Below are 26799 nucleotides of genomic sequence, written 5' to 3' on the forward strand. Positions count from 1 at the left end.
TGTGGGGATTCCCTAGCAACCAGGCAACCCCCACATGTACTCAGCCTGGCTAATAGCTGTAAATCATTCAGCTGCCGTGATGAAAACTAAATCTCCGAACACTAACAAATACTCAGAGGTCACCCGAGCAACGAGTACACTCGCTCATCACTAATCTTTATGTTTGAAGCATGATATGTGGGAAAAGGTTGAAAAGTTCCAGGGAGCCAAATACTTTCACAAGGCACTGTAAAACCCTAATACCTTTGTTGGGCAGTTGTTACCTATTGCAGCAGAGATGATTCCCCCTGGCATGAAAACACAAAGTTTTACACAACAAAATTTGTGACTTCTCAAAGCTTTTACAACAGTTTTCTGGTGAAATTACTTTGGTAAATTGGGGCCCATTAGGAAGAAATGGGAATGTATACTGCTCATGCTCGAGTATTAGATAAGTAAATCCAGTATAAGGGCACATTCACAGCTTATTTATTTTTTTCCCTGCTTTTGTTAATTCATTAGTCAAATTTGGTGCATTTTTGTACATCAGAAATGTCCCAAGCTTTGACACTGTGCTGCTTTTCCCATGTGCACTATAGACCACATTTTCCTAGTGCAATGAGGAGGAAATGTATTTAAAGCCATTTTTCATGTGGATTTTGGTGCAGAATCTGCTTCAAAAATCTAAATAAAAAAAACAACCCAAAACTCTGAACACAGAGAAGATTGATGGCGGCAGAGAATCTGGTTATGTAAATGTGGAAGACTTTAAATGGAAATGACTTTGTTTTCTTACATTTTCTGCATTACTGTTAAATGTGAATTTCGGCACTTTGTAACTATTTCTATAAGTAAATGTTCTGTTAATCAACAGTCTGGTCTCCTCCACAGTATAAATTGATATTTGGGGTGAATAAAAGGGCCACTTACCAAGAAAGCAGTAAAGTCTGCCATAGGTAATGCTACCCACTGTATATGGTGGCACCGATCCTGGGTCGTTCTCTATATAATAGGGCAGTTCTCCTACATCATAGCTGCTCCATCACAGGGAAACTTTCCAGATTTCAGTAATGTTCTAAAGTTAGACACTCACCTAAATAAGGCAGTTGTGTATGATGAACGTGGCAAATCTTGCTGCACTTTAGATGGGGTACAGAAAAGTACTGAAGGCTCAAAATATTGGCAAAGACACGTACACAAGGCTGTGCCCAATGAAAAACTCCTTTACAACTTTTCCATGGGGCACATCTAAGCGACAGGAATATCACTATACATTCATACAAGCTATTCTCAGACCAGTCATCATGGAGCGACAGACTACAAGGGCCAAAGGTAAAACTTCCCTAGTTTTTTTTATTGCTTAGTATTTACAAAAAGGAAAGAAAAAATCCAAAACAAAACATTTTCAGGCCATAACAAGAATATAAGAAATCTCCATTAAAGGTAAATAAATCACAGCTAAGTGTAGAAAATATCTACAAATCTTCACCGAGATTTCACCTGCTTTTTATAGAACAAATCAGCCTGAGAAATTTTATATGTATGTATCTTCGTTTAGGCAAATCTAACCCTTTCAGTGCCAGACTAAATGGCTTACAAAAGTCAGTATAACCCACTTTGTGCATCTTTGGGTGTGATGGTGGCGTCGTACGTGTGCAAATCTCAATAGACCTTCTTCCTCTTGAAGTAGGAATCGCCGTCGCTGGAGGCTTGGCCATAGTGCTCGGAGTATCCGGGGCCCGTGTCGGGACTGGAGAGAATATACGCCCTCTTCTCTCCGCCTGTTAACTGCAGTTACAAGAACAGAACATGGAAAGGATGATTTTTTTTTGGGAGAGTGCACATGGCAATAAAATATATGTACACATAGTAACAGCAAGGCCGAAAAAAGACATTTGTCCATCCACTTCAGCCTATATTCTGTCAGAATAAATCCTCAGCTCTACGTCCTTCTAAAGAACCACTATCAGGGACAGTATATTTCTTTTATTTAATTTTATTGAAACATAATTTAGCTCAAAATAAATGCATTAAACTGTGTGGCCTTTACAGGCTCTTTGTTTCCCCCGGCAGATTGCTGGCTTTCAGGGTGAGTTAATTGATAATCCATCAGTGAGGCTGTTCCGTTTGTCAACTTATCTGCCAATTTAGGACTACAGACCATATTAAAGTTGAGCTGAACTTTGACGTGGTCATAAATCAGTTCAGCATGATGTCCGTTTCATGATGGTGTATGATCTGTGATGTACAGACCGGCCTCAGATCTCCTGACCCAAACTGTATAGTCTCCGATATGTGGATGTTGAGTTCAGGTCAGGAGATACGTGGCCAGTTTGCAAATCCCAGTCCTTACCATCACCATGAGACACGAATGTTAGCGTTCGAAAAAAGTTACTAGCCAGTGAGCAGATTCTCTTTTCCAACACATTACTGGCTGCAAAGCATACGAGAGCCACATTTTTAGCCCAAAATATATGCATGTTGGTAAAGGAAGAAAAAATATTTTACATCAGACACGCTCACGCACCTTTTCTGCAGATGCCGTTATCCCTGGCTGGTACAATGCTTGTGCGTTCGCATAGTAAGTGGGGGCCGCTTGGACGTACGTGCTGTAGTCCCCGAAACCCAGAGTGGAAGATGACTGCTGACGAAGAACAATGATTAAACCCCTTAATGATAGCTCCATTTTTGCCCCTCTGCTATCGGAGGCCAGGATTTGTTTTTATTGATGTGGAGTCATATTACAATGGCGCTGTCATTTGTATGAACGTGATTTCGCTCCTTGAGGACTGAGCCCAATGCTGCTCGTTAGGGGGTTCTACAAGATGTAAATGTGCCCCTGATCAGTCGCCCCCTCACCTGTGGACCGGCACGAGGTTGTCAGCTGCTGCTCCTTGTGTGGATGCAGATTCTGCCTCACGTCCACCCACCATGTCTAAACATAACTATGCAGGAAGGAGGGGGTCTTTCATTTCGCCACCCGTGAGCTCGTTCTGAACACCCACGGGGGAAGCTGGATAATTTACAGCAGGTTCTAAACTCCAAATATTAACTGAGAAGCTTCTGCGAGTAATTACTATGTACATATGTAATCTGCACACCCACCCCGGAGCAGTCGGCTCTGCATCTGTTTTCCCTCCTCTACAGCCGGGGAACAGACCGAACCCTCGAAATAAAGCTGCCAGCTTGATGTATTCATGGGACGGCGCTGGCGCCCGCGCTGCTCGTGCCCTTATTAAATCCCAATATACTCCAACAAGAAGACAAAATTCTGTGCAAACAGCTTCATCATGAACCGGGCAAATTGCTACAAGCGTTTTATTGCCTTTAGGCATCTCAGAATATTACATGAAGCAGCTCTATGGTTACCGACTATAAACAAATCCTTTATTCACATGTTGGTTAGTTCAATCACTTTTGATAACTGAAAGCAGCCATAGGGAGCTTAGTAACAAGAGTGCAAGAATGGACTAAACAGGGTTTATCATCTGTAACCATGGAGACACATAGATCTGCATAGGAGCTGTGGTCAAAACTAGTGAAAACTTACGGTATCATCATGCTGCTCCCCCGCTACACTCAAAGGGGTGAGGAGGACATTGTGTCATGTGTGTAATATTCACTGTAATCCAGGCAGCCTCTTACCTGGCCAGTGTCACCTATGGCATCAGTCTGGGGTGCGCCGTACGTGGAGTATTGGTCATACCACTGCTGCAGACCCTCCTGGAACAGAGCACCAGAGATTGGTCACCATCAGACAGCCACCTACCTGCCCCCGGAGCAGCGAGGTCACTGCGTGCTCCCACCTGAGAGTAATCCCCGTATTGCTGGCTGTAGGCGACGTAGCCGTCCAGTCCCGGCGGTGCTGCCGCCGTGTCCTGAGAGATCAGTCCGTCCATACCGTGGGAGTGGATCGCCCTGATGACCATTCCTGCGAGACACAGAATAGAAGCCTCTAATATACTTAATGACGTTCTGATGGATACAAATATCTGCTATTCACAATGTTGTTGATGTATTTTTCAGCCAAAATCTTATTTATAGTTGTCAGTATGTCAGGGATACCTGGAAGCACGCTGGCCAGGTCCAGGTATGGGTTGGTGCTAAGCCGGATGTCCCTGGGTGGCTCCCCCAGCAGTGACGTCTGGTGGGTCGTCTTATTCTACAACATAAATATCACAGTTTTCTAAGTCGGCATTAAGTACTAAACACATCATATACATCTGTGTGTGCGTGATCAGGGCGGTCACATTACAATACCGGGCATCTTATATGTAGGTCAGACTATGAATCTGCAAAGCTCCAAGTCTCTGCAGCGACCACTAGGGGGAGCTCAGGAGATTACTGCATACAGTGTAATAGTAAGTGCCATCTAGTGGTGGAAACGCGAAACTTTTAACTAAAGGGCTTAAAGGGGTTTTCCCACTAACAAAAGCTCATATTAGTCAATAGATCTTGGAATAATAATAATTTCCACAATTGGATGTGTTTAAATAAAATGTTCCTGTGCTGAGATAATCTTATAAATGTGCCCCTGCTGTGTACTGTGTAATGTCTGTGTCTGACCGTACAGGAACATGGTCTGATCATATCACAGCTATTGGGCAGGGGAGGAAGCAAAAGAGTATGCAGACATTACAGCCGGGATCACAGCTGATTCTTTTTGCGAGGTAAAACATTTCATGGCCTGTATTTTTAAACAATTTTTTCTTTGAAGTTAAAACATTATTTGTGATCCCGGCTGTAATGTCTGTATACTCTCATCCTTCATCCCCTGCCCAGCAGCTGTGGTATGATCAGACACAGACATTACACAGCAGGGGACATTTATAAGATTATCACAGCACAGGAACATTTTACTTAACCCCTTCATGACCTTGGTTTTTTTTTTAAAAAAAAACCTTTTTTTTACTGGCTTCAATAGTATCCATGGGAGTCTAGAAGCTGCGATCATCTGATTGCTTCTGTTACACACAGCAGAGCTTCAGGCTGCTATGTGTAGCTAAAGTGATTATCTGCTATGACCGCCGGCCACAGAGCGGTGCCACAGCAGGTTGGTAATGACAACCGCGGGGGTCTCCTACAGACCCCAGGTTGTCATGCCAAGCCATCAACGCCCCACGGTCAAGATACATGGACGGGATTAGTTACGCGACTCAGGCACAGCCATGTTAAATGGCGCTATTAGACAGCAGCATTAAACATGTTAGCTGTGGGTGGATCGCGATTTCACTTATGGCTATTAGGGGCACATGTCAGCTGATGAAATCAGCTGACGTACAGGAAAACATGCGGGCTCAGCGCCGGAGCCAGCGTGGAGTACAGGGACACAACCTATGACGTATATACACATCATAGGTCGTGAAGAAGTTAAACATCCAATTGTGGAAATTATTATTATTCCAAAATCTATTCATTAAAATTAACTTTGTTTCTTGAGAAAACCCTGTAAGAGCATTTAGACGTGCTTAGGTAAAAAAAAAATAAAAAAAAAATTATATTTACACACACATAATGATCACCAGTATTCCTGTCTGGGGCTGGGTAGCGTCTTTAATGGTTTGGATCTTTGATGCATCTTAACCCCTTCATGACCCAGCCTATTTTGGCCTTAATGACCTTGCCGTTTTTTGCAATTCTGACCAGTGTCCCTTTATGAGGTAATAACTCAGGAACGCTTCAACGGATCCTAGCGATTCTGAGATTGTTTTTTCGTGACATATTGGGCTTCATGTTAGTGGTAAATTTAGGTCGATAATTTTTGAGTTTATTTGTGAAAAAAACGGAAATGTGGCAAAAAATTTGAAAATTTCGCAATTTTCACATTTTGAATTTTTATTCTGTTAAACCAGAGAGTTATGTGACACAAAATAGTTAATAAATAACATTTCCCACATGTCTACTTTACATCAGCTCAATTTTGGAAACAATTTTTTTTTTTGCTAGGAAGTTATAAGGCTTAAAATTTGACCAGTGATTTCTCATTTTTACAACAAAATTTACAAAACCATTTTTTTTAGGGACCACCTCACATTTGAAGTCATTTTGAGGGTTCTATATGGCTGAAAATACCCAAAAGTGACACCATTCTAAAAACTGCACCCCTCAAGGTGCTCAAAACCACATTCAAGAAGTTTATTAACCCTTCAGGTGTTTCACAGCAGCAGAAGCAACATGGAAGTAAAAAATGAACATTTAACTTTTTAGTCACAAAAATGATCTTTTAGCAACAATTTTTTTATTTTCCCAAGGGTAAAAGGAGAAACTGGACCACGGACGTTGTTGTCCAATTTGTCCTGAGTACGCTGATACCTCATATGTGGGGGTAAACCACTGTTTGGGCGCACGGCAGGGCTCGGAAGGGAAGGAGCGCCATTTGACTTTTTTAATGAAAAATTGGCTCCAATCTTTAGCGGACACCATGTCGCGTTTGGAGAGCCCCCGTGTGCCTAAACATTGGAGCTCCCCCACAAGTGACCACATTTTGGAAACTAGACCCCCCAAGGAACTTATCTAGAAGCATAGTGAGCACTTTAAACCCCCAGGTGCTTCACAAATTGATCCGTAAAAATGAAAAAGTACTTTTTTTTCACAAAAAAATTATTTTAGCCTCAATTTTTTCATTTTCACATGGGCAACAGGATAAAATGGATCCTAAATTTTGTTGGGCAATTTCTCCTGAGTACACCAATACCTCACATGTGGGGGTAAACCACTGTTTGGGCACATGGTAAGGCTCGGAAGGGAAGGAGCGCCATTTGACTTTTTGAATGGAAAATTATCTCCATCGTTAGCGGACACCATGTCGCGTTTGGAAAGCTCCTGTGTGCCTAAACATTGGAGCTCCTCCACAAGTGACCCCATTTTGGAAACTAGACCCCCCAAGGAACTCATCCAGAGGCATAGTGAGCACTTTAAACCCCCAGGTGCTTCACAAATTGATCCGCAAAAATGAAAAAGTACTTTTTTTTCACACAAAATTTCTTTTAGCCTCAATTCTTTCATTTTCACATGGGCAACAGGATAAAATGGATCCTAAAATTTGTTGGGCAATTTCTCCTGAGTATGCCGATACCTCATATGTGGGGGTAAACCACTGTTTGGGTGCACGGCAAGGCTCGGAAGGGGAGGCGTGCCATTTGACTTTTTGAATGGAAAATTAGCTCCAATCGTTAGCGGACACCATGTCGCGTTTGGAGAGCCCCTGTGTGCCTAAACATTGGAGCTCCCCTACAAGTGACCCCATTTTGGAAACTAGACCCCCCAAGAAACTTATCTAGATGCATAGTGAGCACTTATAACCCCCAGGTGCTTCACAGAAGTTTATAACGCAGAGCCGTGAAAATAAAAAAATAATTTTTCTTTCCTCAAAAATGATTTTTAGCCCAGAATTTTTTATTTTCCCAAGGGTAATAGGAGAAATTGGACCCCAAATGTTTTTGTCCAGTTTGTTCTGAGTACGATGATACCCCATATGTGGGGGTAAACCACTGTTTGGGCGCACGGCAGGGCTCGGAAGGGAAGGCACGCCATTTGGCTTTTTGAATGGAAAATTAGCTCCAATCATTAGCGGACACCATGTCGCGTTTGGAGAGCCCCTGTGTGCCTAAACATTGGAGCTCCCGCACAAGTGACCCCATTTTGGAAACTAGACCTCCCAAGGAACTAATCTAGATGTGTGGTGAGCACTTTGAACCCCCAAGTGCTTCACAGAAGTTTATAACGCAGAGCCATGAAAATAAAAAATAATTTTTCTTTTCTCAAAAATGATTTTTTAGCCCACAATTTTTTATTTTCCCAAGGGTAACAGGAGAAATTGGACCCCAAAAGTTGTTGTCCAGTTTCTCCTGAGTACGCTGATACCCCATATGTGGGGGTAAACCACTGTTTTGGCACACGTCAGGGTTCGGAAGGGAAGTAGTGACGTTTTGAAATGCAGACTTTGATGGAATGCTCTGCGGGCGTCAGGTTGCGTTTGCAGAGCCCCTGATGTGCCTAAACAGTAGGAACTCCCCACAATTGATTCCATTTTGGAAACTAGACCCCCAAGGGAACTTATCTAGATGTGTAGTGAGCACTTTGAACCCCCAAGTGCTTCACAGAAGTTTATAACGCAGAGCCGTGAAAATAAAAAATGTGTTTCCTTTCCTCAAAAATATTTTTTTAGCCCAGAATTTTTTTATTTTTGCAAGAGTAACAGGAGAAATTGGACCCCAAAAGTTGTTGTCCAGTTTCTCCTGAGTACGCTGATACCCCATATGTGGGGGTAAACCACTGTTTTGGCACACGTCGGGGTTCGGAAGGGAAGTAGTGACGTTTTGAAATGCAGACTTTGATGGAATGCTCTGCGGGCGTCAGGTTGCGTTTGCAGAGCCCCTGATATGCCTAAACAGTAGAAACCCCCCACAAGTGACCCCATTTTGGAAACTAGACCCCCCAAGGAACTTATCTAGATGTGTGGTGAGCACGTTCAACCCCCAAGTGCTTCACAGAAGTTTACAACGCAGAGCCGTGAAAATAAAAAATCATTTTTCTTTCCTCAAAAAAGATGTTTTAGCAAGCAATTTTTTATTTTCACAAGGGTAACAGGAGAATTTGGACCCCAATATTTGTTGCCCAGTTTGTTGTGAGTACGCTGATACCCCATATGTGGGGGTAAACCACTGTTTGGGCACACGTCAGGGCTCGGAAGGGAAGTAGTGACATTTGAAATGCAGACTTTGATGGAATGGTCTGCGGGCGTCACATTGCATTTGCAGAGCCCCTGATGTACCTAAACAGTAGAAACACCCCACAAGTGACCCCATTTTGGAAACTAGACCCCCGAAGGAACTTATCTAGATGTGTGGTGAGCACTTTCAACCCCCAAGTGCTTCACAGAAGTTTATAACGCAGAGCCGTGAAAATAAAAAATAATTGTTCTTTCCTCAAAAATTATGTTTTAGCAAGTAATTTTTTATTTTTGCAAGGGTAACAGGAGAAATTAGACCCCAGCAGTTGTTGCCCAGTTTGTCCTGAGTACGCTGGTACCCCAAATGTGGGGGTAAACCACTGTTTGGGCGCACGTCGGGGCTTGGAAGGGCGGGAGCACCATTTGACTTTTTGAACGCAAGATTGGCTGGAATCAATGGTGGCGCCATGTTGCGTTTGGAGACCCCTGATGTGCCTAAACAGTGGAAACCCCTCAATTCTAACTTCAACACTAACCCCAACACACCCCTAATCCTAATCCCAACTGTAGCCATAACCCTAATCACAACCTTAACCCCAACACACCCCTAACCACAACCCTAACCGCAACACACCCGTAACCCTAATTCCAACCCTAATCCTAACCCTAATCCCAACCGTAACCCTAATCCCAACCCTAACCACAACTGTAACCCCAACACACCCCTAACCCTATCCGTAACCCTAACCACAAGCCTAATCTTAACCCTATTTCAAACCCTAGCCCTAATTCCAACCCTAACTAATTCCAACCCTAACCCTAAGGCTATGTGCCCACGTTGCGGATTCGTGTGAGATTTTTCCTCATGATTTTTGAAAAATCTGCAGGTAAAAGGCACTGCGTTTTACCTGCGGATTTACAGCAGATTTCCAGTGTTTTTTTGTGCAGATTTCACCTGCGGATTCCTATTGAGGAACAGGTGTAAAACGCTGCGGAATCCGCACAAAGAATTGACATGCTGCGGAAAATACAACGCAGCGTTTCTGCACGGAATTTTCCGCACCATGGGCACAGCGGATTTGGTTTTCCTTAGGTGTACATGGTACTGTAAACCTGATGGAAAACTGCTTCGAATTCGCAGCGGCCAATCCGCTGCGGATCCGCGGCCAATCCGCGGCCGATCCGCTGCGGATCCGCGGCCGATCCGCTGCGGATCCGCGGCCGATCCGCTGCGGATCCGCTGCGGATTCGCGGCCGATCCGCTGCGGATCCGCGGCCGATCCGCTGCCGATCCGCTGCCGATCCGCTGCGGATCCGCGGCCGATCCGCTGCGGATCCGCGGCCGATCCGCTCTGTGTGCACATGCCATAACCCTACCCCTAACCCTACCCGTAACCCTAACCCTACCCCTAACCCTACCCCTAGTTCTAACCCTAACCCTAGTGGAAAAAGAAAAAAAAATATTTTCTTTATTTTATTATTGTCCCTACCTATGGGGGTGATAAAGGGGGGGGGTTTATTTATTATTTTTTTATTTTGATCGCTGTGATAGAACCTACCACAGCGATCAAAATGTACCTCTAATGAATCTGCCGGCCGGCGGGCGCACTGAGCATGCGCCCGCCATTTTGGAAGATGGCGGCGCCCATGATGGAGGCGGACGGGGACCGGGAGCCTCGGTAAGTATAAGGGGGGGGAGATCGGGGCACGGGGGGGGGCGTCGGAGCACGGGGGGGTGACATAGGAGCAGGGGGGGAGCGGGCAGGAGGACGGGGGAGCGGACAGCAGGACGGGGGAGCCGGCAGGCGGACGGAGGGGACCGGACCCTATAACGGAGCACTGGGGGGGCGATCGGTGGGGTGGGGGGGGGGTCACATTAGTGTTTCCAGCCATGGCCGATGATATTGCAGCATCGGCCATGGCTGGATTGTAATATTTCACCAGTTTTTTAGGTGAAATATTACAAATCGCTCTGATTGGCAGTTTCACTTTCAACAGCTAATCAGAGCGATCGTAGCCACGGGGGGGTGAAGCCACCCCCCCTGGGCTGAAGTACCACTCCCCCTCTCCCTTCAGATCGGGTAAAATAGGAGTTAACCCCTTCACCCGATCTGCAGGGACGCGATCATTCCATGACGCCACATAGGCGTCATGGGTCGGATTGGCACGGGTTTTCATGACGCCTATGTGGCGTCATGGGTCGGGAAGGGGTTAAAGATGCAAGATCTTATATGGGTTTTTCTCTTTGTACAAATAAAGCATAATCCATGCAGAATGAAAACTTCTGCAACTTTCTATTGTACCATATCTTTCAACTCCTCGACAATGCCCAAATGTCTGATTGCCGTCAGTGAATGACAACCCTCTCGTTTCCATTCAGAGACCATAATCTTGTAGATTTCTGCTCCTGCTCTCAGGGAATGACAGAATTTTCTGGAGTAAAACTGATTGAAAGTTTACAGCATTTTTTGCACAACTACTAAATGTGCAAACATTTAGAGACTAGTGATGAGTGAATAGCATTGTTGCTTGGGTCTCCCAGAGCACGCTCGGTTGGTCTCCAAGAATTTGTTAGTGCTCCGAGATTTAGTTTCGGCACCTCAGCTGCATGATTTACAGCTGCTGGACAGCCTGAATACATGTGGGAATTCCCTAACAGGCATTCCTCACATGTATTCAGCCTGTCTAGCAGCCGTAAATCATGCAGCTGCATCAACAAAAACTAAATCTCCGAGCACTAATACTCGGGAGACCACCCGAGCGTGCTCTGGGAGACCCAAGCAACAATGCTATTCGCTCATCACTATTAGAGACCTAATTTTTATGCCAGTGATCACAACTTTTTAAACGTGGATGAAACTTTAAAAGGGGTGTGGGTTGTAAGTCATCACACTGCCCACGGGTCCCTGCCTCTGGTAGTACGTGGCACACTTTTCTCCAGCATACGCTCTAATGAGAACGCCAGTCCCCATGAATCGTAGCAGATATACGGTATCCAGCTTCTCTGTGTGATAAAATACCTGCACTTCTGCCTGATACTTAGTAGCAGCCATCAGAGAAGAAGCAGCCGCTACTGAGATCTGTAACGTGCAGCTTGGCCACTGTGTGGCAGTGTTGTACAGAGGCCATCCTGTTCTATTGCCTTATACGTTACCCAGCATGCCTTGCCAGGCCATCCATCCACAGGGGCCATATTATGCCCACCTTCCAAGAAGGTCAAGAATAGTGCTTGTCACTACCTCTATGGAAACATTTACATTGCCAAACAGCTCCATCTGATGAGAGAAGCGAGGAGACGATTCTCACCGTGTGCAGCGTGTCCGCGGCGCCGGCCTGTACGTGTGCTGGATTCGGTAAACTCAGCAGTGACCCCTCAGTTGCCCCCGATGCAGACGGCTTGTCCAGTGGTAGCCGGGGCAGACTGTGGTAATAGGGTAACAGACCTGGATGACAGATGCAGAGAAGAAATATAAATCATATCATCCACCACCGGCATCGAATGTGCACAACACAGACCCCCTTATAGCCACACCGGCCCTACACCAGATGATATAGGGGGGCGTTAGTCGCGGTACCCTAAACAATGCAGACCCTCATGCTTCCTAGACACATAGTGCGATGTGACTTCCTCTTACGTTGGGGTTTATTTATATTGATTTTTGGCAGAAATTGCGGACCCTCCGGAGTTGTTACTGGAGATAACATCTACGTGAGGCAGCATCGATGCTGCACATTAGCAGCGGTGCAAAGGTGACATATCAGCGGCACAGGGCGATCTAATAAACCACGTTCTTATCTCTGTATATAGATAACACATTAACCATTCGCTGGGAGAATCCAGAGTCAGCGCCATTTGTCGGCACAAGTCTTTGACGGTTTCTGCATATCCTATTCAGATAAATTCAGACCCCAAATTGCAGAGGCTACACTGCCCCCGATCTCCGACCAGAGCTGCCCGTCACCACCCCGGCTCTGCTCACTGAGAATCCCTCACTTTTTGGCAGCTCTCTGTGCAGAGCCTCCACCGATCCTGTCTGCGCCGTCTGTAAGATGGAGATCGGGGCTTCTCCCAGGAGGCCAGGCTTCTATCACCAAGGAAAACATGTATGAGACAGAAGTGGAGACGTGGAGGAAGGCGGAGAGCGCCCCCCGCTGGCTGTGTGCTTACACCGTTATTAGACTGTGAGCTCTTCAGCTGCAGGAGCTGCTGCTGGGCCATCTGCAGATGGGGGAAGTTCTGCAGCAGGAGGTTCCCGGCGAGTCCCGGCTTCTGTGGGACAAACAGGCCGATGGTGATACAGAAGTGGACCCTCAGAAAGACCAACAACAAACTCAGCAGTAAAGCATTAAAGAAACATTTACCCATTTACTGACAGCAATCAGCGATGGTACACAAAGTGGAGTATTAAAGGGAACCTGTCAGCAGGATTGTGCACAGTAACCTACACACAGTGTCAGGCCAGCGCCGTTATACTGAATAAAATGATACCTTGGTTGATAAAATCTGTCTTGTGGTTGTTTCTTAATCTTTATTTCCAGTTTTGTAGTTGAGATTCTTGTGTCCTAAAGTTCATGTATGTGGTGCCCTGATTATATATTCATAATGCAGATTGCCGATAGGTCACTGATCCCTCACTGACCTGCACACTAGTTTGCATAATGAATATGTACATAGTAAAGGAGAAAAAGAACAACCTTCTGCAGGCAGGTGCCGGCCATGGCACCTGCGCTGCAGCATAATCACGTGTACTTTGCACTTAGTCCCTCTTGCTGATTTAATTGAGCGAGGACAAAAAAATAAAGGCAATTTGAAAATGGCGCCTGCCGCACCTGCGCAGCAGCAGCTATCGGTGTGTATAGATTCGAAAAAAAAAATTTCCTCCTCCAAGATGGCGCCACCCGCACCTGCGCAATAGCAGCTCTTGGAGATCGTCGAAAGCTGCTATTGCACAGGTGCGGGCAGTGCCATCTAGCTGGAGGGAAAAAAAAAAAAGAAAAGATTTCCTCCTCTAAGATGGCACCGCAGGCACAATAGCTGCTACTGTGCAGGCACGGCAGGCGCCATTTTCAAATTGTCTTTTTTTTGTCCTCGCTCTATTAACTCAGCAAAAGGGATTAAGTGCAAGGTACACATGCGATTATGCACAGCGCAAATGCCACGGTCAGCACCTGCCTGCAGAAGCGTTTTTTTCCAAGCTAGGGGGCAGGTCAGTGAGGGATCAGTGACCTGTCCAGTCTGCATTATGAATATCTAATCAGAGCACCACATACACCGACCCTGCCTTAGGGCACGAGAATCTCATTAACTACAAAACTGAAAATAAAGATTAAACAACAACCACAAGAAGGATTTCATCAACCAAGGTATTATTTTATTCAGTATAACAGCGCTGACCTGGCACTGTGTGTAAGTCACTGAGCACAATCCTGCTGACAGGTTCCCTTTAAAGGGATTCTCCTGACCCAAATAAAGGACTTACTGTATGCATTATATTTTAGGGTAAAATGCCCTTTAATAAGTGAAAGATCTCCAGCAGCTCTTACATTGGGAGACGAGATACGCTGCTGATGATTTTGTGTTGGTAAGCGGCTTGTAGGACAAGCAGGATTCTTACCGGGTGTCAATCATCTATCACATCCCTATGCAGAAGTGCGAGGGTCCGGAGATGCACTTTTAAAAGAGATTGTCCACGACTGAAGTATCCACAGGATAGGTGACTAATGTGAAATCAGTGGGAGTTCAAGACCCTGCACCCCCAACAATCAAATGTACCCTGTGTATGACCCCAGGCTGAGTGCTAGACCCCCAACAAGCTGAGTTTTGTGACTGGTGCAGGACAACCCCTACAGGTCCGCATGTATACGGCGCGTTGACCAATTCCTATGACAGTACAGCTGCCGTTTGCCTCCTCACCTGATGTTGGTTGAGCTGCAGAAGTGCCTGGCTGACTGTCGGATTAACAAAGGGAGGTCGTCTAGAGGAACCTGCGAGATACAGAGAGCTCAGAACAGGGCGAGACACAGGAGAGAGACTGTGCGGTGAGGACCGTGCCGAGGACGCTCACCGTGCTTTCCTGACCGTCCGTGCTGCTGTGGCTGCAGGAGCATCTGAAGCATGGCCGGGTTATTGAGGCTCTGCATGATCTGCGCTGGGTTCGGCTCTGGAAGCAATCCTTTCCTGTTATTCTGCAGCTGGACAGACAGGAGATCAGTTGCAAATTTCAAGTATTTATAAAGAGAAAAGTTGCAATTGTCAGATAATTTTGTATCATACAATGCTAAATTATGTATATTCCCACCACCTGTTACAGCATAAGGACAAAGCAGACGTCAGAAAACTCCTACAATATTAGTTTGGATTTTGTGCTGAAAGCCGAAATGATCGATTTTGGGTCCTATCACTCTGGCGGATCTCATGGTTCACAGGTAGGCTGGGGGTGTAGACCCCTGACCCCCATGCCTACAGGCTTCGTATGGCCAGGACTCAAAACACTGAGCGCCGCACTTCTCTTACCATCCCCTGCGCTGCCACCAGAGCGGCGAGAGCACTTCTGCCCGGAGACCCCGGGGCGCAGAACGAGACCTGGACCCTGCTCCCGTTCACAGTGGTCCAGTCCAGCGAGTCCTTCACCTCCTCCGCTTGCTGGGCAGTTTCGTATTCAACCACGGCGAAACCTCTAGAATATCCACCTTCCTCTTCCGCCAGCTGCAAGGACAGAAGAGAAATTATGGTAACTAATGAAACGATATTAACTTTATATTTACAGGAAACTGTCAGCAGGAATTACTGGGCAGCAGTCTCCACCCTGCGGCTTCTCTAACTACAACACACATGATTGGCACGCAACAGAAAATCCAGCACGTTTGCAAAAACTTTGCAACCCCATATAAAATCATAGGTGCGATCTCCATCCCCTGGCGGATGCAGACCTGCGCCCACGTCACCAGCTGAGACAAAGGAATCACTATATAATGTAAAATACCACAACAATATGCTTTATACCGACCCCCTCCCCATCTGCAAGAGTTCTGCTGCCAGTGAGCACGTCTACACCAGACACTTCACAGAGCTGAAGGTTTGTTACAGTTGTTCTATTCCCTGACAGCAGGCGGAGTTACTGAAATACCCAAGAAAATAAACATTAAAAAGTTGCACGTTACTATATAACGAAGCTTTAGGCAACTTGGAGGGACGAGTCTGAGTAACGTCAGCATGAAAACAGCTCTCACCTCTGAGATATTGCATCTTATAATAATGCAGTCACTGTGTACACACATTACTGATCCTGAGTTACATCCTGTATTATACTCCAGAGCTGCACTCACTATTCTGCTGGTGCAGTCACTGTGTACATGCATTACATTACCGATCCTGAGTTACATCCTGTATTATACCCCAGAGCTGCACTCACTATTCTGCTGGTGCAGTCACTGTGTACATACATTACATTACTGATCCTGAGTTACATCCTGTATTATACCCCAGAGCTGCACTCACTATTCTGCTGGTACAGTCACTGTGTACATACATTACAGATCCTGTGTTACACCCTGTATTATACTCCAGAGCTGCACACACTATTCTGTTGGTGCAGTAGAAAAAAAGAAAGGGGCTGACAGCATTCACTCAAAGGGGCGCCCGTTCCATGCCCAGGGAACCATCCTGGATCCTCCAAATAGTGCAGAAATAGATGAACAGCGCTCCAACCAGGTGTAATAGTATCAAAAGCAGTTTATTTCGCCATGAAGCAGCTGCTGCTTCATGGCGAAATATTCTGCTGGTGCAGTAACTGTGTATATACATTACATTACTGATCCTGAGTTACATCCTGTATTACACTCCAGAGCTGCACTCACTATTCTGCTGGTGCAGTAACTGTGTATATACATTACATTACTGATCCTGAGTTACATCCTGTATTATACTCCAGAGCTGCACTCACTGTGTACATACATTACTAATCCTGTGTTACACCCTGAATTATACTCCAGAGCTGCACTCAATATACTGCTGGTTACATTACTGATCCTGTAGGTTTATTATTCTCTCTTATACAGTGGTGCTGGGTTACGTATTGGATATTAACCATGTCATGTCCACAGTCTGTGCACAGAGGGTTCATGTACAGGGCAACAAATAAAACTATTTACTTTACGTTTCTATTTTTCACCATTTGCAAGATCTCTGTTGCTCTCCCTGAATGGTAGAACTCTTCACATTCAGAGACTGATAATTATTATAATGAGAGCAGCCCCAAACGTCTCACATCTGACCACTTTCTACATACAGTGGAGTCTAGAATTTCAATGTATCTGCAGTTCTTTTGCTACAATGTATCAGTGCAGGTAATAATATCGGACTGAGAATTTTCTAAACTGAATTACAATATTCACAACCTCCTGGCTGTAAGAATTATCGAGTCAGTCCGTGTTTCCAGCCGTGTGGCTAAGAACAATATCTATATAAAAAAAAAAGTGTGATTGTTTGGGGTCCAACAGCTGGGGCCCCTACCAGTCCTGCAAGTGCAAACAAAGAAGTAGTGAGAATGCAACTACTATATGTCCTAATGGAAAGACCCCCAGATCCTGCTGGATATGTGATGTTTGTGGGATAACCCCCTTTACCACTCATTCACAGGAAGCAGAGATCTTGGAAAAGCTAGTAAAGTTACAGGACAGCTGCAGAGCTGCTGTTATGATTGAGGAGGCCTCTGGTAGACGGTCAGCGAGCGCAGCGTCGGGTACCTGGCAGAAGAGCGGTGTGTACAGGGAGGAGAACGTTTCCGTCAGCAGCTCCGTATTGCTGTAATCTTTAGGAAGTTTGTCGACACACAGGCACTTCGAATGGATAAAATCCTCCGTCAACTGATTGACATCGACCCACTGGGCAAAGAGAGTAAACTCCTCCAGCTGTTTGCCAAGTAATTCCAGCCGGGCCTTGGAAGCAGAGTCCTTCTTCATGTACTCTACAAAGCCGTAGCCCTTAAAGTGTCCGCTGAGTTCACTGTACACCAGGAGGCAGCGCTCCACGCTCCCGTACGTCTTCACCAAGTCCTCGAATTCTTGCAGGGTGAGCGAGGGCGGCAGGTTGGTGATGCACAGGAGGGCGTCCGTCGGCTGCAGCTGGAGCCAAATTTCCTTCTCCCGGAAGACGTATTCGTGGAACCTGGAGATGGCGTCCTGGGCTTGTTCTCCGTTCGTCAGAGTGATGAAGGCTGGAAAAAAAAAATTAGGGGAAAAATTAGAGAAGAAATGGCTCATAGGACCCAAAAGTATCTGGCTACTGTTCCAGAGGTCTGAAGTCTGATCCTGAATCACTGCTGACTTCCATAGAGATATCAGACCATTTGACACATCACAGAGATTTCTATGCCTTGTGTTAAGATGTATATATAACTCAGAAAGCTATTGTTGGGGTTTTTGTAAGGGGTTAAACAGATATGTTTGGTGACAACACTGATCATGGCTGATGTAATAAGTTGTCAGCTATAGTGGACAGCCGACAGCTGCTGCATTGTCACCTGTATGGGGATGATATTCTTATATCTCAGGTCAGTAAAGAGACGTATTGGCGGTCATCAAGGGGGTATACATGCACTCATCTCAGTCTGGACCTGTGTAGGCTGAGGAAACATGGGATTGAGCATGTTGAATTCCAAAAAGTCCAATCCTTCTCTCCTTACACCCACCCTTAATTCCAGAGAAATCAGCCAATGCAGAAATCGTCCCCCTAAAATCTATAGGTTCGGCTGACGTTCATCTATTGCGTATAGGGATCATTAGTTTGCCATTGATGGACATCTCAGCAATGTAATAGGGGCTTCATTCTGAAAATCAGTGGTGGTCCCATGTGAGACTTTATTAATGTACCTACGACAGATCAGAAAATACATTTTCACTGCTCCTAATTTTATTTTTGTTTTACTGCAGATGAGGCCGAGGGGAGAGGCTCCTGCTGCAGCCGGAGAGCACATGGCTGAGCACCTGAGGCTTCTTTACAAATCTGATAGTGGCTTAAAAAGGATGAAAGGGAAAGGAGGAAGTGCACTAACGCTGTATTATGACCTGGTCTATACGGCAGAGTTACGGACAACTCTGCTGTGCCACAATCTTGCCACAGGAGAGCTGTGTACAACCGTTTCCATAGATGTAATGCATCTTGGGATGTGACTGCTAATACATGGCGGAATCGCGGTCAGACTTAGCGGTCGCCCCTTATTACGGAGCGCACACAATATGGCAGCCGGGGGCCTAATGAATATTTCATTTGCCCAAACTCAGCAGAGAGGACAAGTTCCCATTATCCTGGAGGTCAATAATAGCTGGGTCAGGTAAAAGATCTCTGGTTACAATCTACGCCCTCTAAACATGATACAACAATCCCCGGGACTCGCCCAATGTGCAGACGCCGCTTTTCCTGAGCAATTACCAGGAGGAGACGGGACGTGAGCATCTTACAAACCGCAGACCCATGAGGACGGGGGAAGTTATACAACTATATCGAATGATTACAGAGATAAGCTTCCACTGTCATTAAAGAGCCCCCTGGGGAGCAGCGCTGCCTAATGACGGGCAGCATATTTCGCTTTATCTCACAATATCACACAATGCACATCCTGAGCCTCCTGGTGAAACAAGCACAGAAGAAGGGGGTGGGGGTGGTGGCGATTTTGCAATGCAAGACAATTCTGAGAAAAGTTGAAGAACTTGGTATACACATGTACTAGGAGGCTCAGGATGAACACATTTGGCTCCCGCAGCACAACACTGCATGGAATTATGGGATGTGTCGACTTCTGCATCTATGGGGGCTTCCTGAAATAGCAGATAACAGATAGCAGGAGCTCACCCGTCCTCTTATTTTTATCCACGTAGCAGTACTTGATCTCGTAGTCCTTCAATAAATCGTAAATATCCTAAGAAAGGAAGAAGAACAGAACAAAGAACGATGAAAACAAGACGCCATCTGTGAAGAAGAGCAGACGCCAGAACATATGGAGCGCGGGGCGAGTTTACTTTAGACACTGCGGCAAGGAGTTTAAATCTGTACATCGTCATCACACAAATATATTTATCACGCATAGCAGATCCATAAATTATCTCCCACTGAGCAATATAACAGACGACTAGGAATATGAAGAATACGCAGGACGCCACAGACTGGGCAAACTCTGGTACACTGTCACCGACAGCCATTCCTTCATATCCACCCAGTAAAAAACATCTCCAATGAAGGGATATAGCTGCTTCTGGACATCTCTGGCAGCAGCTTCATTCCGTTGGAAAAAAAAATAAAAAGATCGGGCATGTAGAAAAATAACATGCCCAACCCTTCATTTCCCCAGCGTCTGCCATCTGGGGAAGTTGATAAATGTTAGATGGTTGGCCGGTCTGGCAAATGTAACACAGAATATAGCCTCTACTACTTCACCGAGTGGCTTAAAGGAGTGGCAAGTTTGTACGTTATCCTTCATCTACACAATAGGGAATAACCCCCTGATCGCTGGGACACACACACACATCACAAAGTTATCACATATATGCCATCGATATGGGATAACTTTCAAACTTGAAACCATCCATTTATTGAGGATGAGTGGTCATATATTTCTCGTTTCATTGCCCATGTATGTTAATACTGCCCATTAACGACTCCCTGAAGTCACCGTGATCATCACCATCAGCTCAAGAGAAAACAGCAAGTGTTAAATTCCCCTGCAGCGCCACCCCTGGGGAAATGCAGCACTGCACTGTGTAATGTACAGATGTGCTGGGTCCTCCCTAGCAGATCTCCATGTAGCTACTCTATGATTGGAGGACCCCACTACTCAATCATGGGGGTGCTAAATCAGATCAGACCTCCAGGCACCTTATGTGGAAAAGTTCTGCAATTTTCTAATTACCTTGTGATTCAATTCACTGCCTTTTTGATCATCACTCACAGAGCGAGAAAGGATATAACAGCTGTCAAAGCAGCAGGAGACTTGCTGGGGCTAGTAGTGGCATGACTACGTATCACATGAATGGTTAAGTCTCAGGCCAGGCGGCTTATATAAGTCTCCAAAAAGATGGATTTCTCACATTACTGAGCTCTACAGTCTCTTATTTCACCTGAATGATCAGTCAGCCATGCAGCAGAGCAGAAGAAAATCCAACCCAGCGAAGCCAAGCGCCTGACACATAACAGCAGTGACATAAAGCAGCGAGAGACTGCACTGAGGCCTCTCTGGAAACACAGGGGCCACAGTCTGGCGGGGCAGGAAATCGCCTCAAGTAACATTCAGCTGGTTGTGTTTTTTTTGCATTTGTTCTCATGCATGCAAACCCGACTCGTCCGTCTGTGACGATGATGCAAATACGATGACACAGGATCCTCCGAGCAAAGCATCCGGGTGATGACGATGTTTGTCAAAGGGAGATAAGGTCACAAACTGATATCACCAATCCCAAACCAACTACTACGGCCACAGATAAACGGTTATAAAAGACGAGAAACATCTATGAGAAGGATAGAGGCGGAATCATCAGAAAATACCAAATTATATATTATACCGTATACAAAGTGCTACTAAACAAGGCAGAGACTACAATATAACTACTATAATACTGCCCCTATCTACAAAAATATAACTACTATAATACTGCTCCTATGTACAAGAATATAACTACTACTAGATGGTGGCCCGATTCTAACGTATCGGGTATTCTAGAATATGTAGGTAGTATATAGCACAGGCTACGTACTATATTGCACAGCTACGTAGTGTATTGCACAGCTACGTAGTGTATTGCACAGCTACGTAGTGTATTGCACAGCTACGTAGTGTATTGCACAGCTACGTAGTGTATTGCACAGCTACGTAGTGTATTGCACAGCTACGTAGTGTATTGCACAGCTACGTAGTGTATTGCACAGCTACGTAGTGTATTGCACAGCTACGTAGTGTATTGCACAGCTACGTAGTGTATTGCACAGCTACGTAGTGTATTGCACAGCTACGTAGTGTATTGCACAGCTACGTAGTGTATTGCACAGCTACGTAGTGTATTGCACAGCTACGTAGTGTATTGCACAGCTACGTAGTGTATTGCACAGCTACGTAGTATATTGGTCAGCCACGTAGCATATAGCAGAGCCACCACGTAGTATATTGCACAGTTAACGTAGTATATAACAGAACCGACACAGCCACATAGTATATTGCACAGCTACGTAGTATATAACACAGAGCACGTAGTATATTGGACAGTCACGTTGTATATTGCCCAGCTACATAGTATATAGCAGAGATATAGTATATAACAGAGCCCACGCAGTATGTAACAAAGCCCACGTAGTATATAGCACAGCCCACGTAGTATATAGCACAGCCCACGTAGTATATAGCACAGCCCACGTAGTATATAGCACAGCCCACGTAGTATATAGCACAGCCCACGTAGTATATAGCACAGCCCACGTAGTATATAGCACAGCCCACGTAGTATATAGCACAGCCCACGTAGTATATAGCACAGCCCACGTAGTATATTGCACAGCCCACGTAGTATATTGCACAGCCCACGTAGTATATTGCACAGCCCACGTAGTATATTGCACAGCCCACGTAGTATATTGCACAGCCCACGTAGTATATTGCACAGCCCACGTAGTATATTGCACAGCCCACGTAGTATATTGCACAGCCCACGTAGTATATTGCACAGCCCACGTAGTATATTGCACAGCCCACGTAGTATATTGCACAGCCCACGTAGTATATTGCACAGCCCACGTAGTATATTGCACAGCCCACGTAGTATATTGCACAGCCCACGTAGTATATTGCACAGCCCACGTAGTATATTGCACAGCCCACGTAGTATATTGCACAGCCCACGTAGTATATTGCACAGCCCACGTAGTATATTGCACAGCCCACGTAGTATATTGCACAGCCCACGTAGTATATTGCACAGCCCACGTAGTATATTGCACAGCCCACGTAGTATATTGCACAGCCCACGTAGTATATTGCACAGCCCACGTAGTATATTGCACAGCCCACGTAGTATATAGCACAGCCCACGTAGTATATAGCACAGCCCACGTAGTATATAGCACAGCCCACGTAGTATATTGCCCAGCCCACGTAGTATATTGCCCAGCCCACGTAGTATATTGCCCAGCCCACGTAGTATATTGCCCAGCCCACGTAGTATATTGCCCAGCCCATGTATTGCCCAGCCCACGTAGTATATTGCCCAGCCACGTAGTATATTGCCCAGCCACGTAGTATATTGCCCAGCCACGTAGTATATTGCCCAGCCACGTATATACAAGAATAGAACTACTATAATACTACCCTTATGTACAAGAATATAACTACTATAATACTGCCCCCTATGTACAAGAATATACAGTAACTACTATAATACTACCCCTATGTACAAGAATATAACTACTATAATACTGCCCCCTATGTACAAGAATATAACTACTATAATACTGCCCCCTATGTACAAGAATATAACTACTATAATACTGCCCCATGTACAAAAATATAACTACTATAATACTGCCCCCTATGTACAAGAATATAACTACTATAATACTGCCCCCTATGTACAAGAATATAACTACTATAATACTGCTCCTATGTACAAGAATATAACTACTATAATACTGCCCCCTATGTACAAGAATATAACTACTATAATACTGCTCCTATGTACAAGAATATAACTACTATAATACTGCCCCTATGTACAAGAATATAACTACTATAATACTGCCCCTATGTACAAGGCTATAACTGCTCTATATTTAGTTCCCCGACTCGTTCACTACACTATATCCCTCTGTGTGCCAATCTCTATGACTGCTGATTATTGGATTATACTCTGAGCCAGAACGTTTTTTGCTATTAGTTTCAATAACTTTTTATTTTCAATAACATAGCAATTGAACAACAGATTCCCTTACAAGGGAGTTCAATAAGCATAGATCTTAACAAAGAGGAAAAACCATACATATATTAACTCAAAGTCAAAAATACATATATGACGAGACAAGTACATGGGGAGACATAAAAGGGGGCAAATGGGGAGGAAAATGAGATTATGTACTTGACTTTGTGGTAAGCTGCAGAATATTTACAAGACGAGATTATACCTTGACCCGTTTTATGAGTTCCGCTTCCACCACCTCGCACCCCACCCAATGCAGGTTCAACCCCAGTGCCATCAGAATCTCTCACAGGATAATGACGTCTCAAATAGATAAAGTCAAGGTTTGTTCAAGATTCAAGTTCGTGTTAAGATCCATCCACGGTTTCCAAATTTGGTAGAAGGCCTCCCACAAATCTTCCCTAGTCGCGTGTATACGTTCATATAAGAGGAATGTATTCATTTTATCTCTAACCGATTGGACAGAGAGAAAAAGGTGACCTGCAGTTGGTAGCTATATGTAGCTTAGCGGCCATAAGTAGCTGGCCTATCAACTTATGGAATTTGTTGGAAAAGCCTGGGTATTTGGCTCCCAAAAGGAAGGTGGCCGGGTCAGGTTGTATTGCTCCGCCATACATTTTTTCAATTATTAATCCTACTTCGGGACTATCGGGCACTCCCACCAAATATGCTTCATATCTCCCACTGCGCAACATCCTCTAAAGCATTTGTCTGAAATGTTGGGATATATAGTGTGGAGTTTACTTGGGACTTGGTATGTTCTGTGTAGGACTTTAATGGATGTCTCTGCCAGGGAGGCTTGATGACTACCCCTGGAAATTGTGTCACAGCATCGCCTCCAATTTTCCAAAGTTAATTGAATACCCAGGTCTTCCTCCCACTGTTTCATGTAATGTAATTTGTCGACTCCATGTGCCGCATTGAGAGACTTGTATAGCAGACAGATCGTTCCCCTTCCCAGTGGGTCATCCATACACCTCTGTTCAAAGCTAGTCGCATGAAAAGGGATTTTGTGTTGTAGAAGCTGTTCCGCAAAATGGAAAACCTGATAGATACGAAAGGTTTCGTTAATGGATGGATTGCATTTATGGGAGGAATTCTTGTCTAGATAAAATTATATTAAAGGGTGAGCAGAGGTGTTTTAGAGTGGTTATTCCATTAACTTTCCACCAAGCAAAAGGACGTGGGTCAAGTCCCGGTGGGAACATGGGGTTACTGAAGAGGGGGGTCAGTGGGGAGGATTTAGATTGGAGATCAAATTTAAACCTCTCCTTTCTCCAAAGGATCAGGGAGTGTGCTGTGAATGGTGCTGTAATGTGTAAGCCTTTAGGTAATTTTTGTGTGGACCACATAAGGCCAGGAAAGGAAAATGGATGTAAGAGGGACGATTCCAGGCCAACCCATCTCGGAGCATGGTTGACAGCACAGGCATTAGTTAATTGGGCCAACTGAGCTGACTTGTAATACAGTGTAAAGTTGGGCATAGAAAGCCCCCCCTAGCCTTCTGTGCATGAACATAGTTTTTTGACGGATTCTGGGTTTTTTTCCTTGCCAAATAAATTTCGAAATCATAGAGAGAATCTCGCGTAGAGTCTTATGGGGCAACGAGATGGGGAGGGAGCGGAATAGGTACAGAAATCTGGGCAGGGAGACCATTTTAATTGCATGTAATCTGCCCAACCAAGTCAACTTCATGGCAGACCATCTAGTTAAGTCAGCTCGGAGGTTTTTTATTAACGGGAGATAGTTCCACTTGAATAGGGTCGACCCATGAGAGGTGAGATTGACTCCGAGGTAAGTTATATAATGTTCATTTTTTGTAAATTTGAACTGGGAGATCATATTTGTTTGCATGTCCTTAGTGGTGTTAAGAAATAGAGCTTCGGATTTGTCAACATTAATTTTGAGTCCCGAGATCGACTCAAAACTACGTAGGACTGAAAACAAATTTGGGAGAGTGGTAAGTGGACTAGACAAAGTCAGTAATAAATCGTCCGCAAATAAGCTTGCCTTATATTGTGCGCCAAGTCCCACAGGCCCGAGTATATTCGGGTTAAGCCTTATTGCCTTAGCTAGTGGCGCCATGGCAAACAGGGCTGGAGAAAGCGGGCAGCCCTGCCTCGTCCCCCTTTGTATGTTGATAGGAGTAGGTCTAGTTGATGGGAGTTTCAAATAGGCTGTAGGGCTGTCATACAGTAGTTGGAGGAATGAAATCGTTTTTTGCTTTTAATGTGTAATAAAAGATCTGTGTTTCTCACTGCAGTAAATATGAATAAAGAGGAGTTCAGCAGAAGAGAATTAAAGCAGATTTCTGTGCAGATTTTCTCCCCCGGCTCTGCTCTTCTATTGCTCCTATGGCCGTATGTATTACTTTTACGCCACACTGTGAAAAAGGCTCGTATCCGACACCTGTGGCAGCCAGAGGTGACAGCGAGGGGGGAGGATTTTTGCTTACAACAGTTTCACTTCAGGTTGGTTTGTTTTCTACATGTAGCTCCAAGAATAAAAATAAATAAATAAATAAAATATATATATATATATATATATATATATATATATATATATATATATATATATATATATATATATATATATATATATATATATATATATATATATATATATATATATATATATACACACATACACACACATACATACATATATACATACATATATACATACATACACACACAGTACAGACCAAAAGTTTGGACACACCTCATTTAAAGATTTTTCTGTATTTTCATGACTATGAAAATTGTACATTCACACTGTGGGCATCAACACTATGAATTAACACATGTGGAATTATATACTTAACAAAAAAGTGTGAAACAACTGAAATTAGGTCTTATATTCTAGGTTCTTCAAAGTAACCACCTTTTGCTTTGATGACTGCTTTGCACACTCTTGGCATTCTCTTGATGAGCTTCAAGAGGTAGTCACAGGGAATGGTCTTCCAACAGTCTTGAAGGAGTTCCCAGAGATACTTAGCACTTGTTGGTCCTCTTGCCTTCACTCTGCGGTCCAGCTCACCCCAAACCATCTCCATTGGGTTCAGGTCTGGTGACTGTGGAGGCCAGGTCATCTGGCGTAGCACCCCATCACTCTCCTTCTTGGTCAAATAGCCCTTACACAGCCTGGAGGTGTGTTTGGGGTCACTGTCCTGTTGAAAAATAAATGATGGTCCAACTAAA

At 44.7% G+C, this 26799-nt stretch overlaps 1 protein-coding gene across 4 annotated transcripts in view; it reads right to left on the minus strand.

Moving 5' to 3' along the window:
* Window positions 1–1312: 1312 nt before the first annotated feature.
* RAVER2 (ribonucleoprotein, PTB binding 2) overlaps window positions 1313–26799 on the minus strand; it is a 34144-nt gene continuing 8657 nt past the window's right edge. Inside the window, exons 2-14 of one of the 4 annotated variants that reach the window (XM_077278215.1) lie at window positions 19500–19566; window positions 17396–17865; window positions 15165–15356; window positions 14716–14842; window positions 14565–14635; window positions 12819–12920; window positions 12645–12735; window positions 11957–12093; window positions 4045–4141; window positions 3786–3910; window positions 3625–3702; window positions 2507–2623; window positions 1313–1767 (exon numbers count right to left, since the gene is read on the minus strand). In XM_077278215.1, the coding sequence (XP_077134330.1) occupies window positions 1642–1767; window positions 2507–2623; window positions 3625–3702; window positions 3786–3910; window positions 4045–4141; window positions 11957–12093; window positions 12645–12735; window positions 12819–12920; window positions 14565–14635; window positions 14716–14842; window positions 15165–15356; window positions 17396–17865; window positions 19500–19566 (1800 nt within the window). In that variant the 3' untranslated portion in view covers window positions 1313–1641. The remainder of the gene's footprint in view (window positions 1768–2506; window positions 2624–3624; window positions 3703–3785; window positions 3911–4044; window positions 4142–11956; window positions 12094–12644; window positions 12736–12818; window positions 12921–14564; window positions 14636–14715; window positions 14843–15164; window positions 15357–17395; window positions 17866–19499; window positions 19567–26799) is intronic. The other 3 variants (XM_077278219.1, XM_077278217.1, XM_077278218.1) reach the window with 3 other exon arrangements.

Source organism: Ranitomeya variabilis, chromosome 8, assembly GCF_051348905.1.
Source record: "Ranitomeya variabilis isolate aRanVar5 chromosome 8, aRanVar5.hap1, whole genome shotgun sequence".
Lineage (NCBI taxonomy): Eukaryota > Metazoa > Chordata > Amphibia > Anura > Dendrobatidae > Ranitomeya > Ranitomeya variabilis.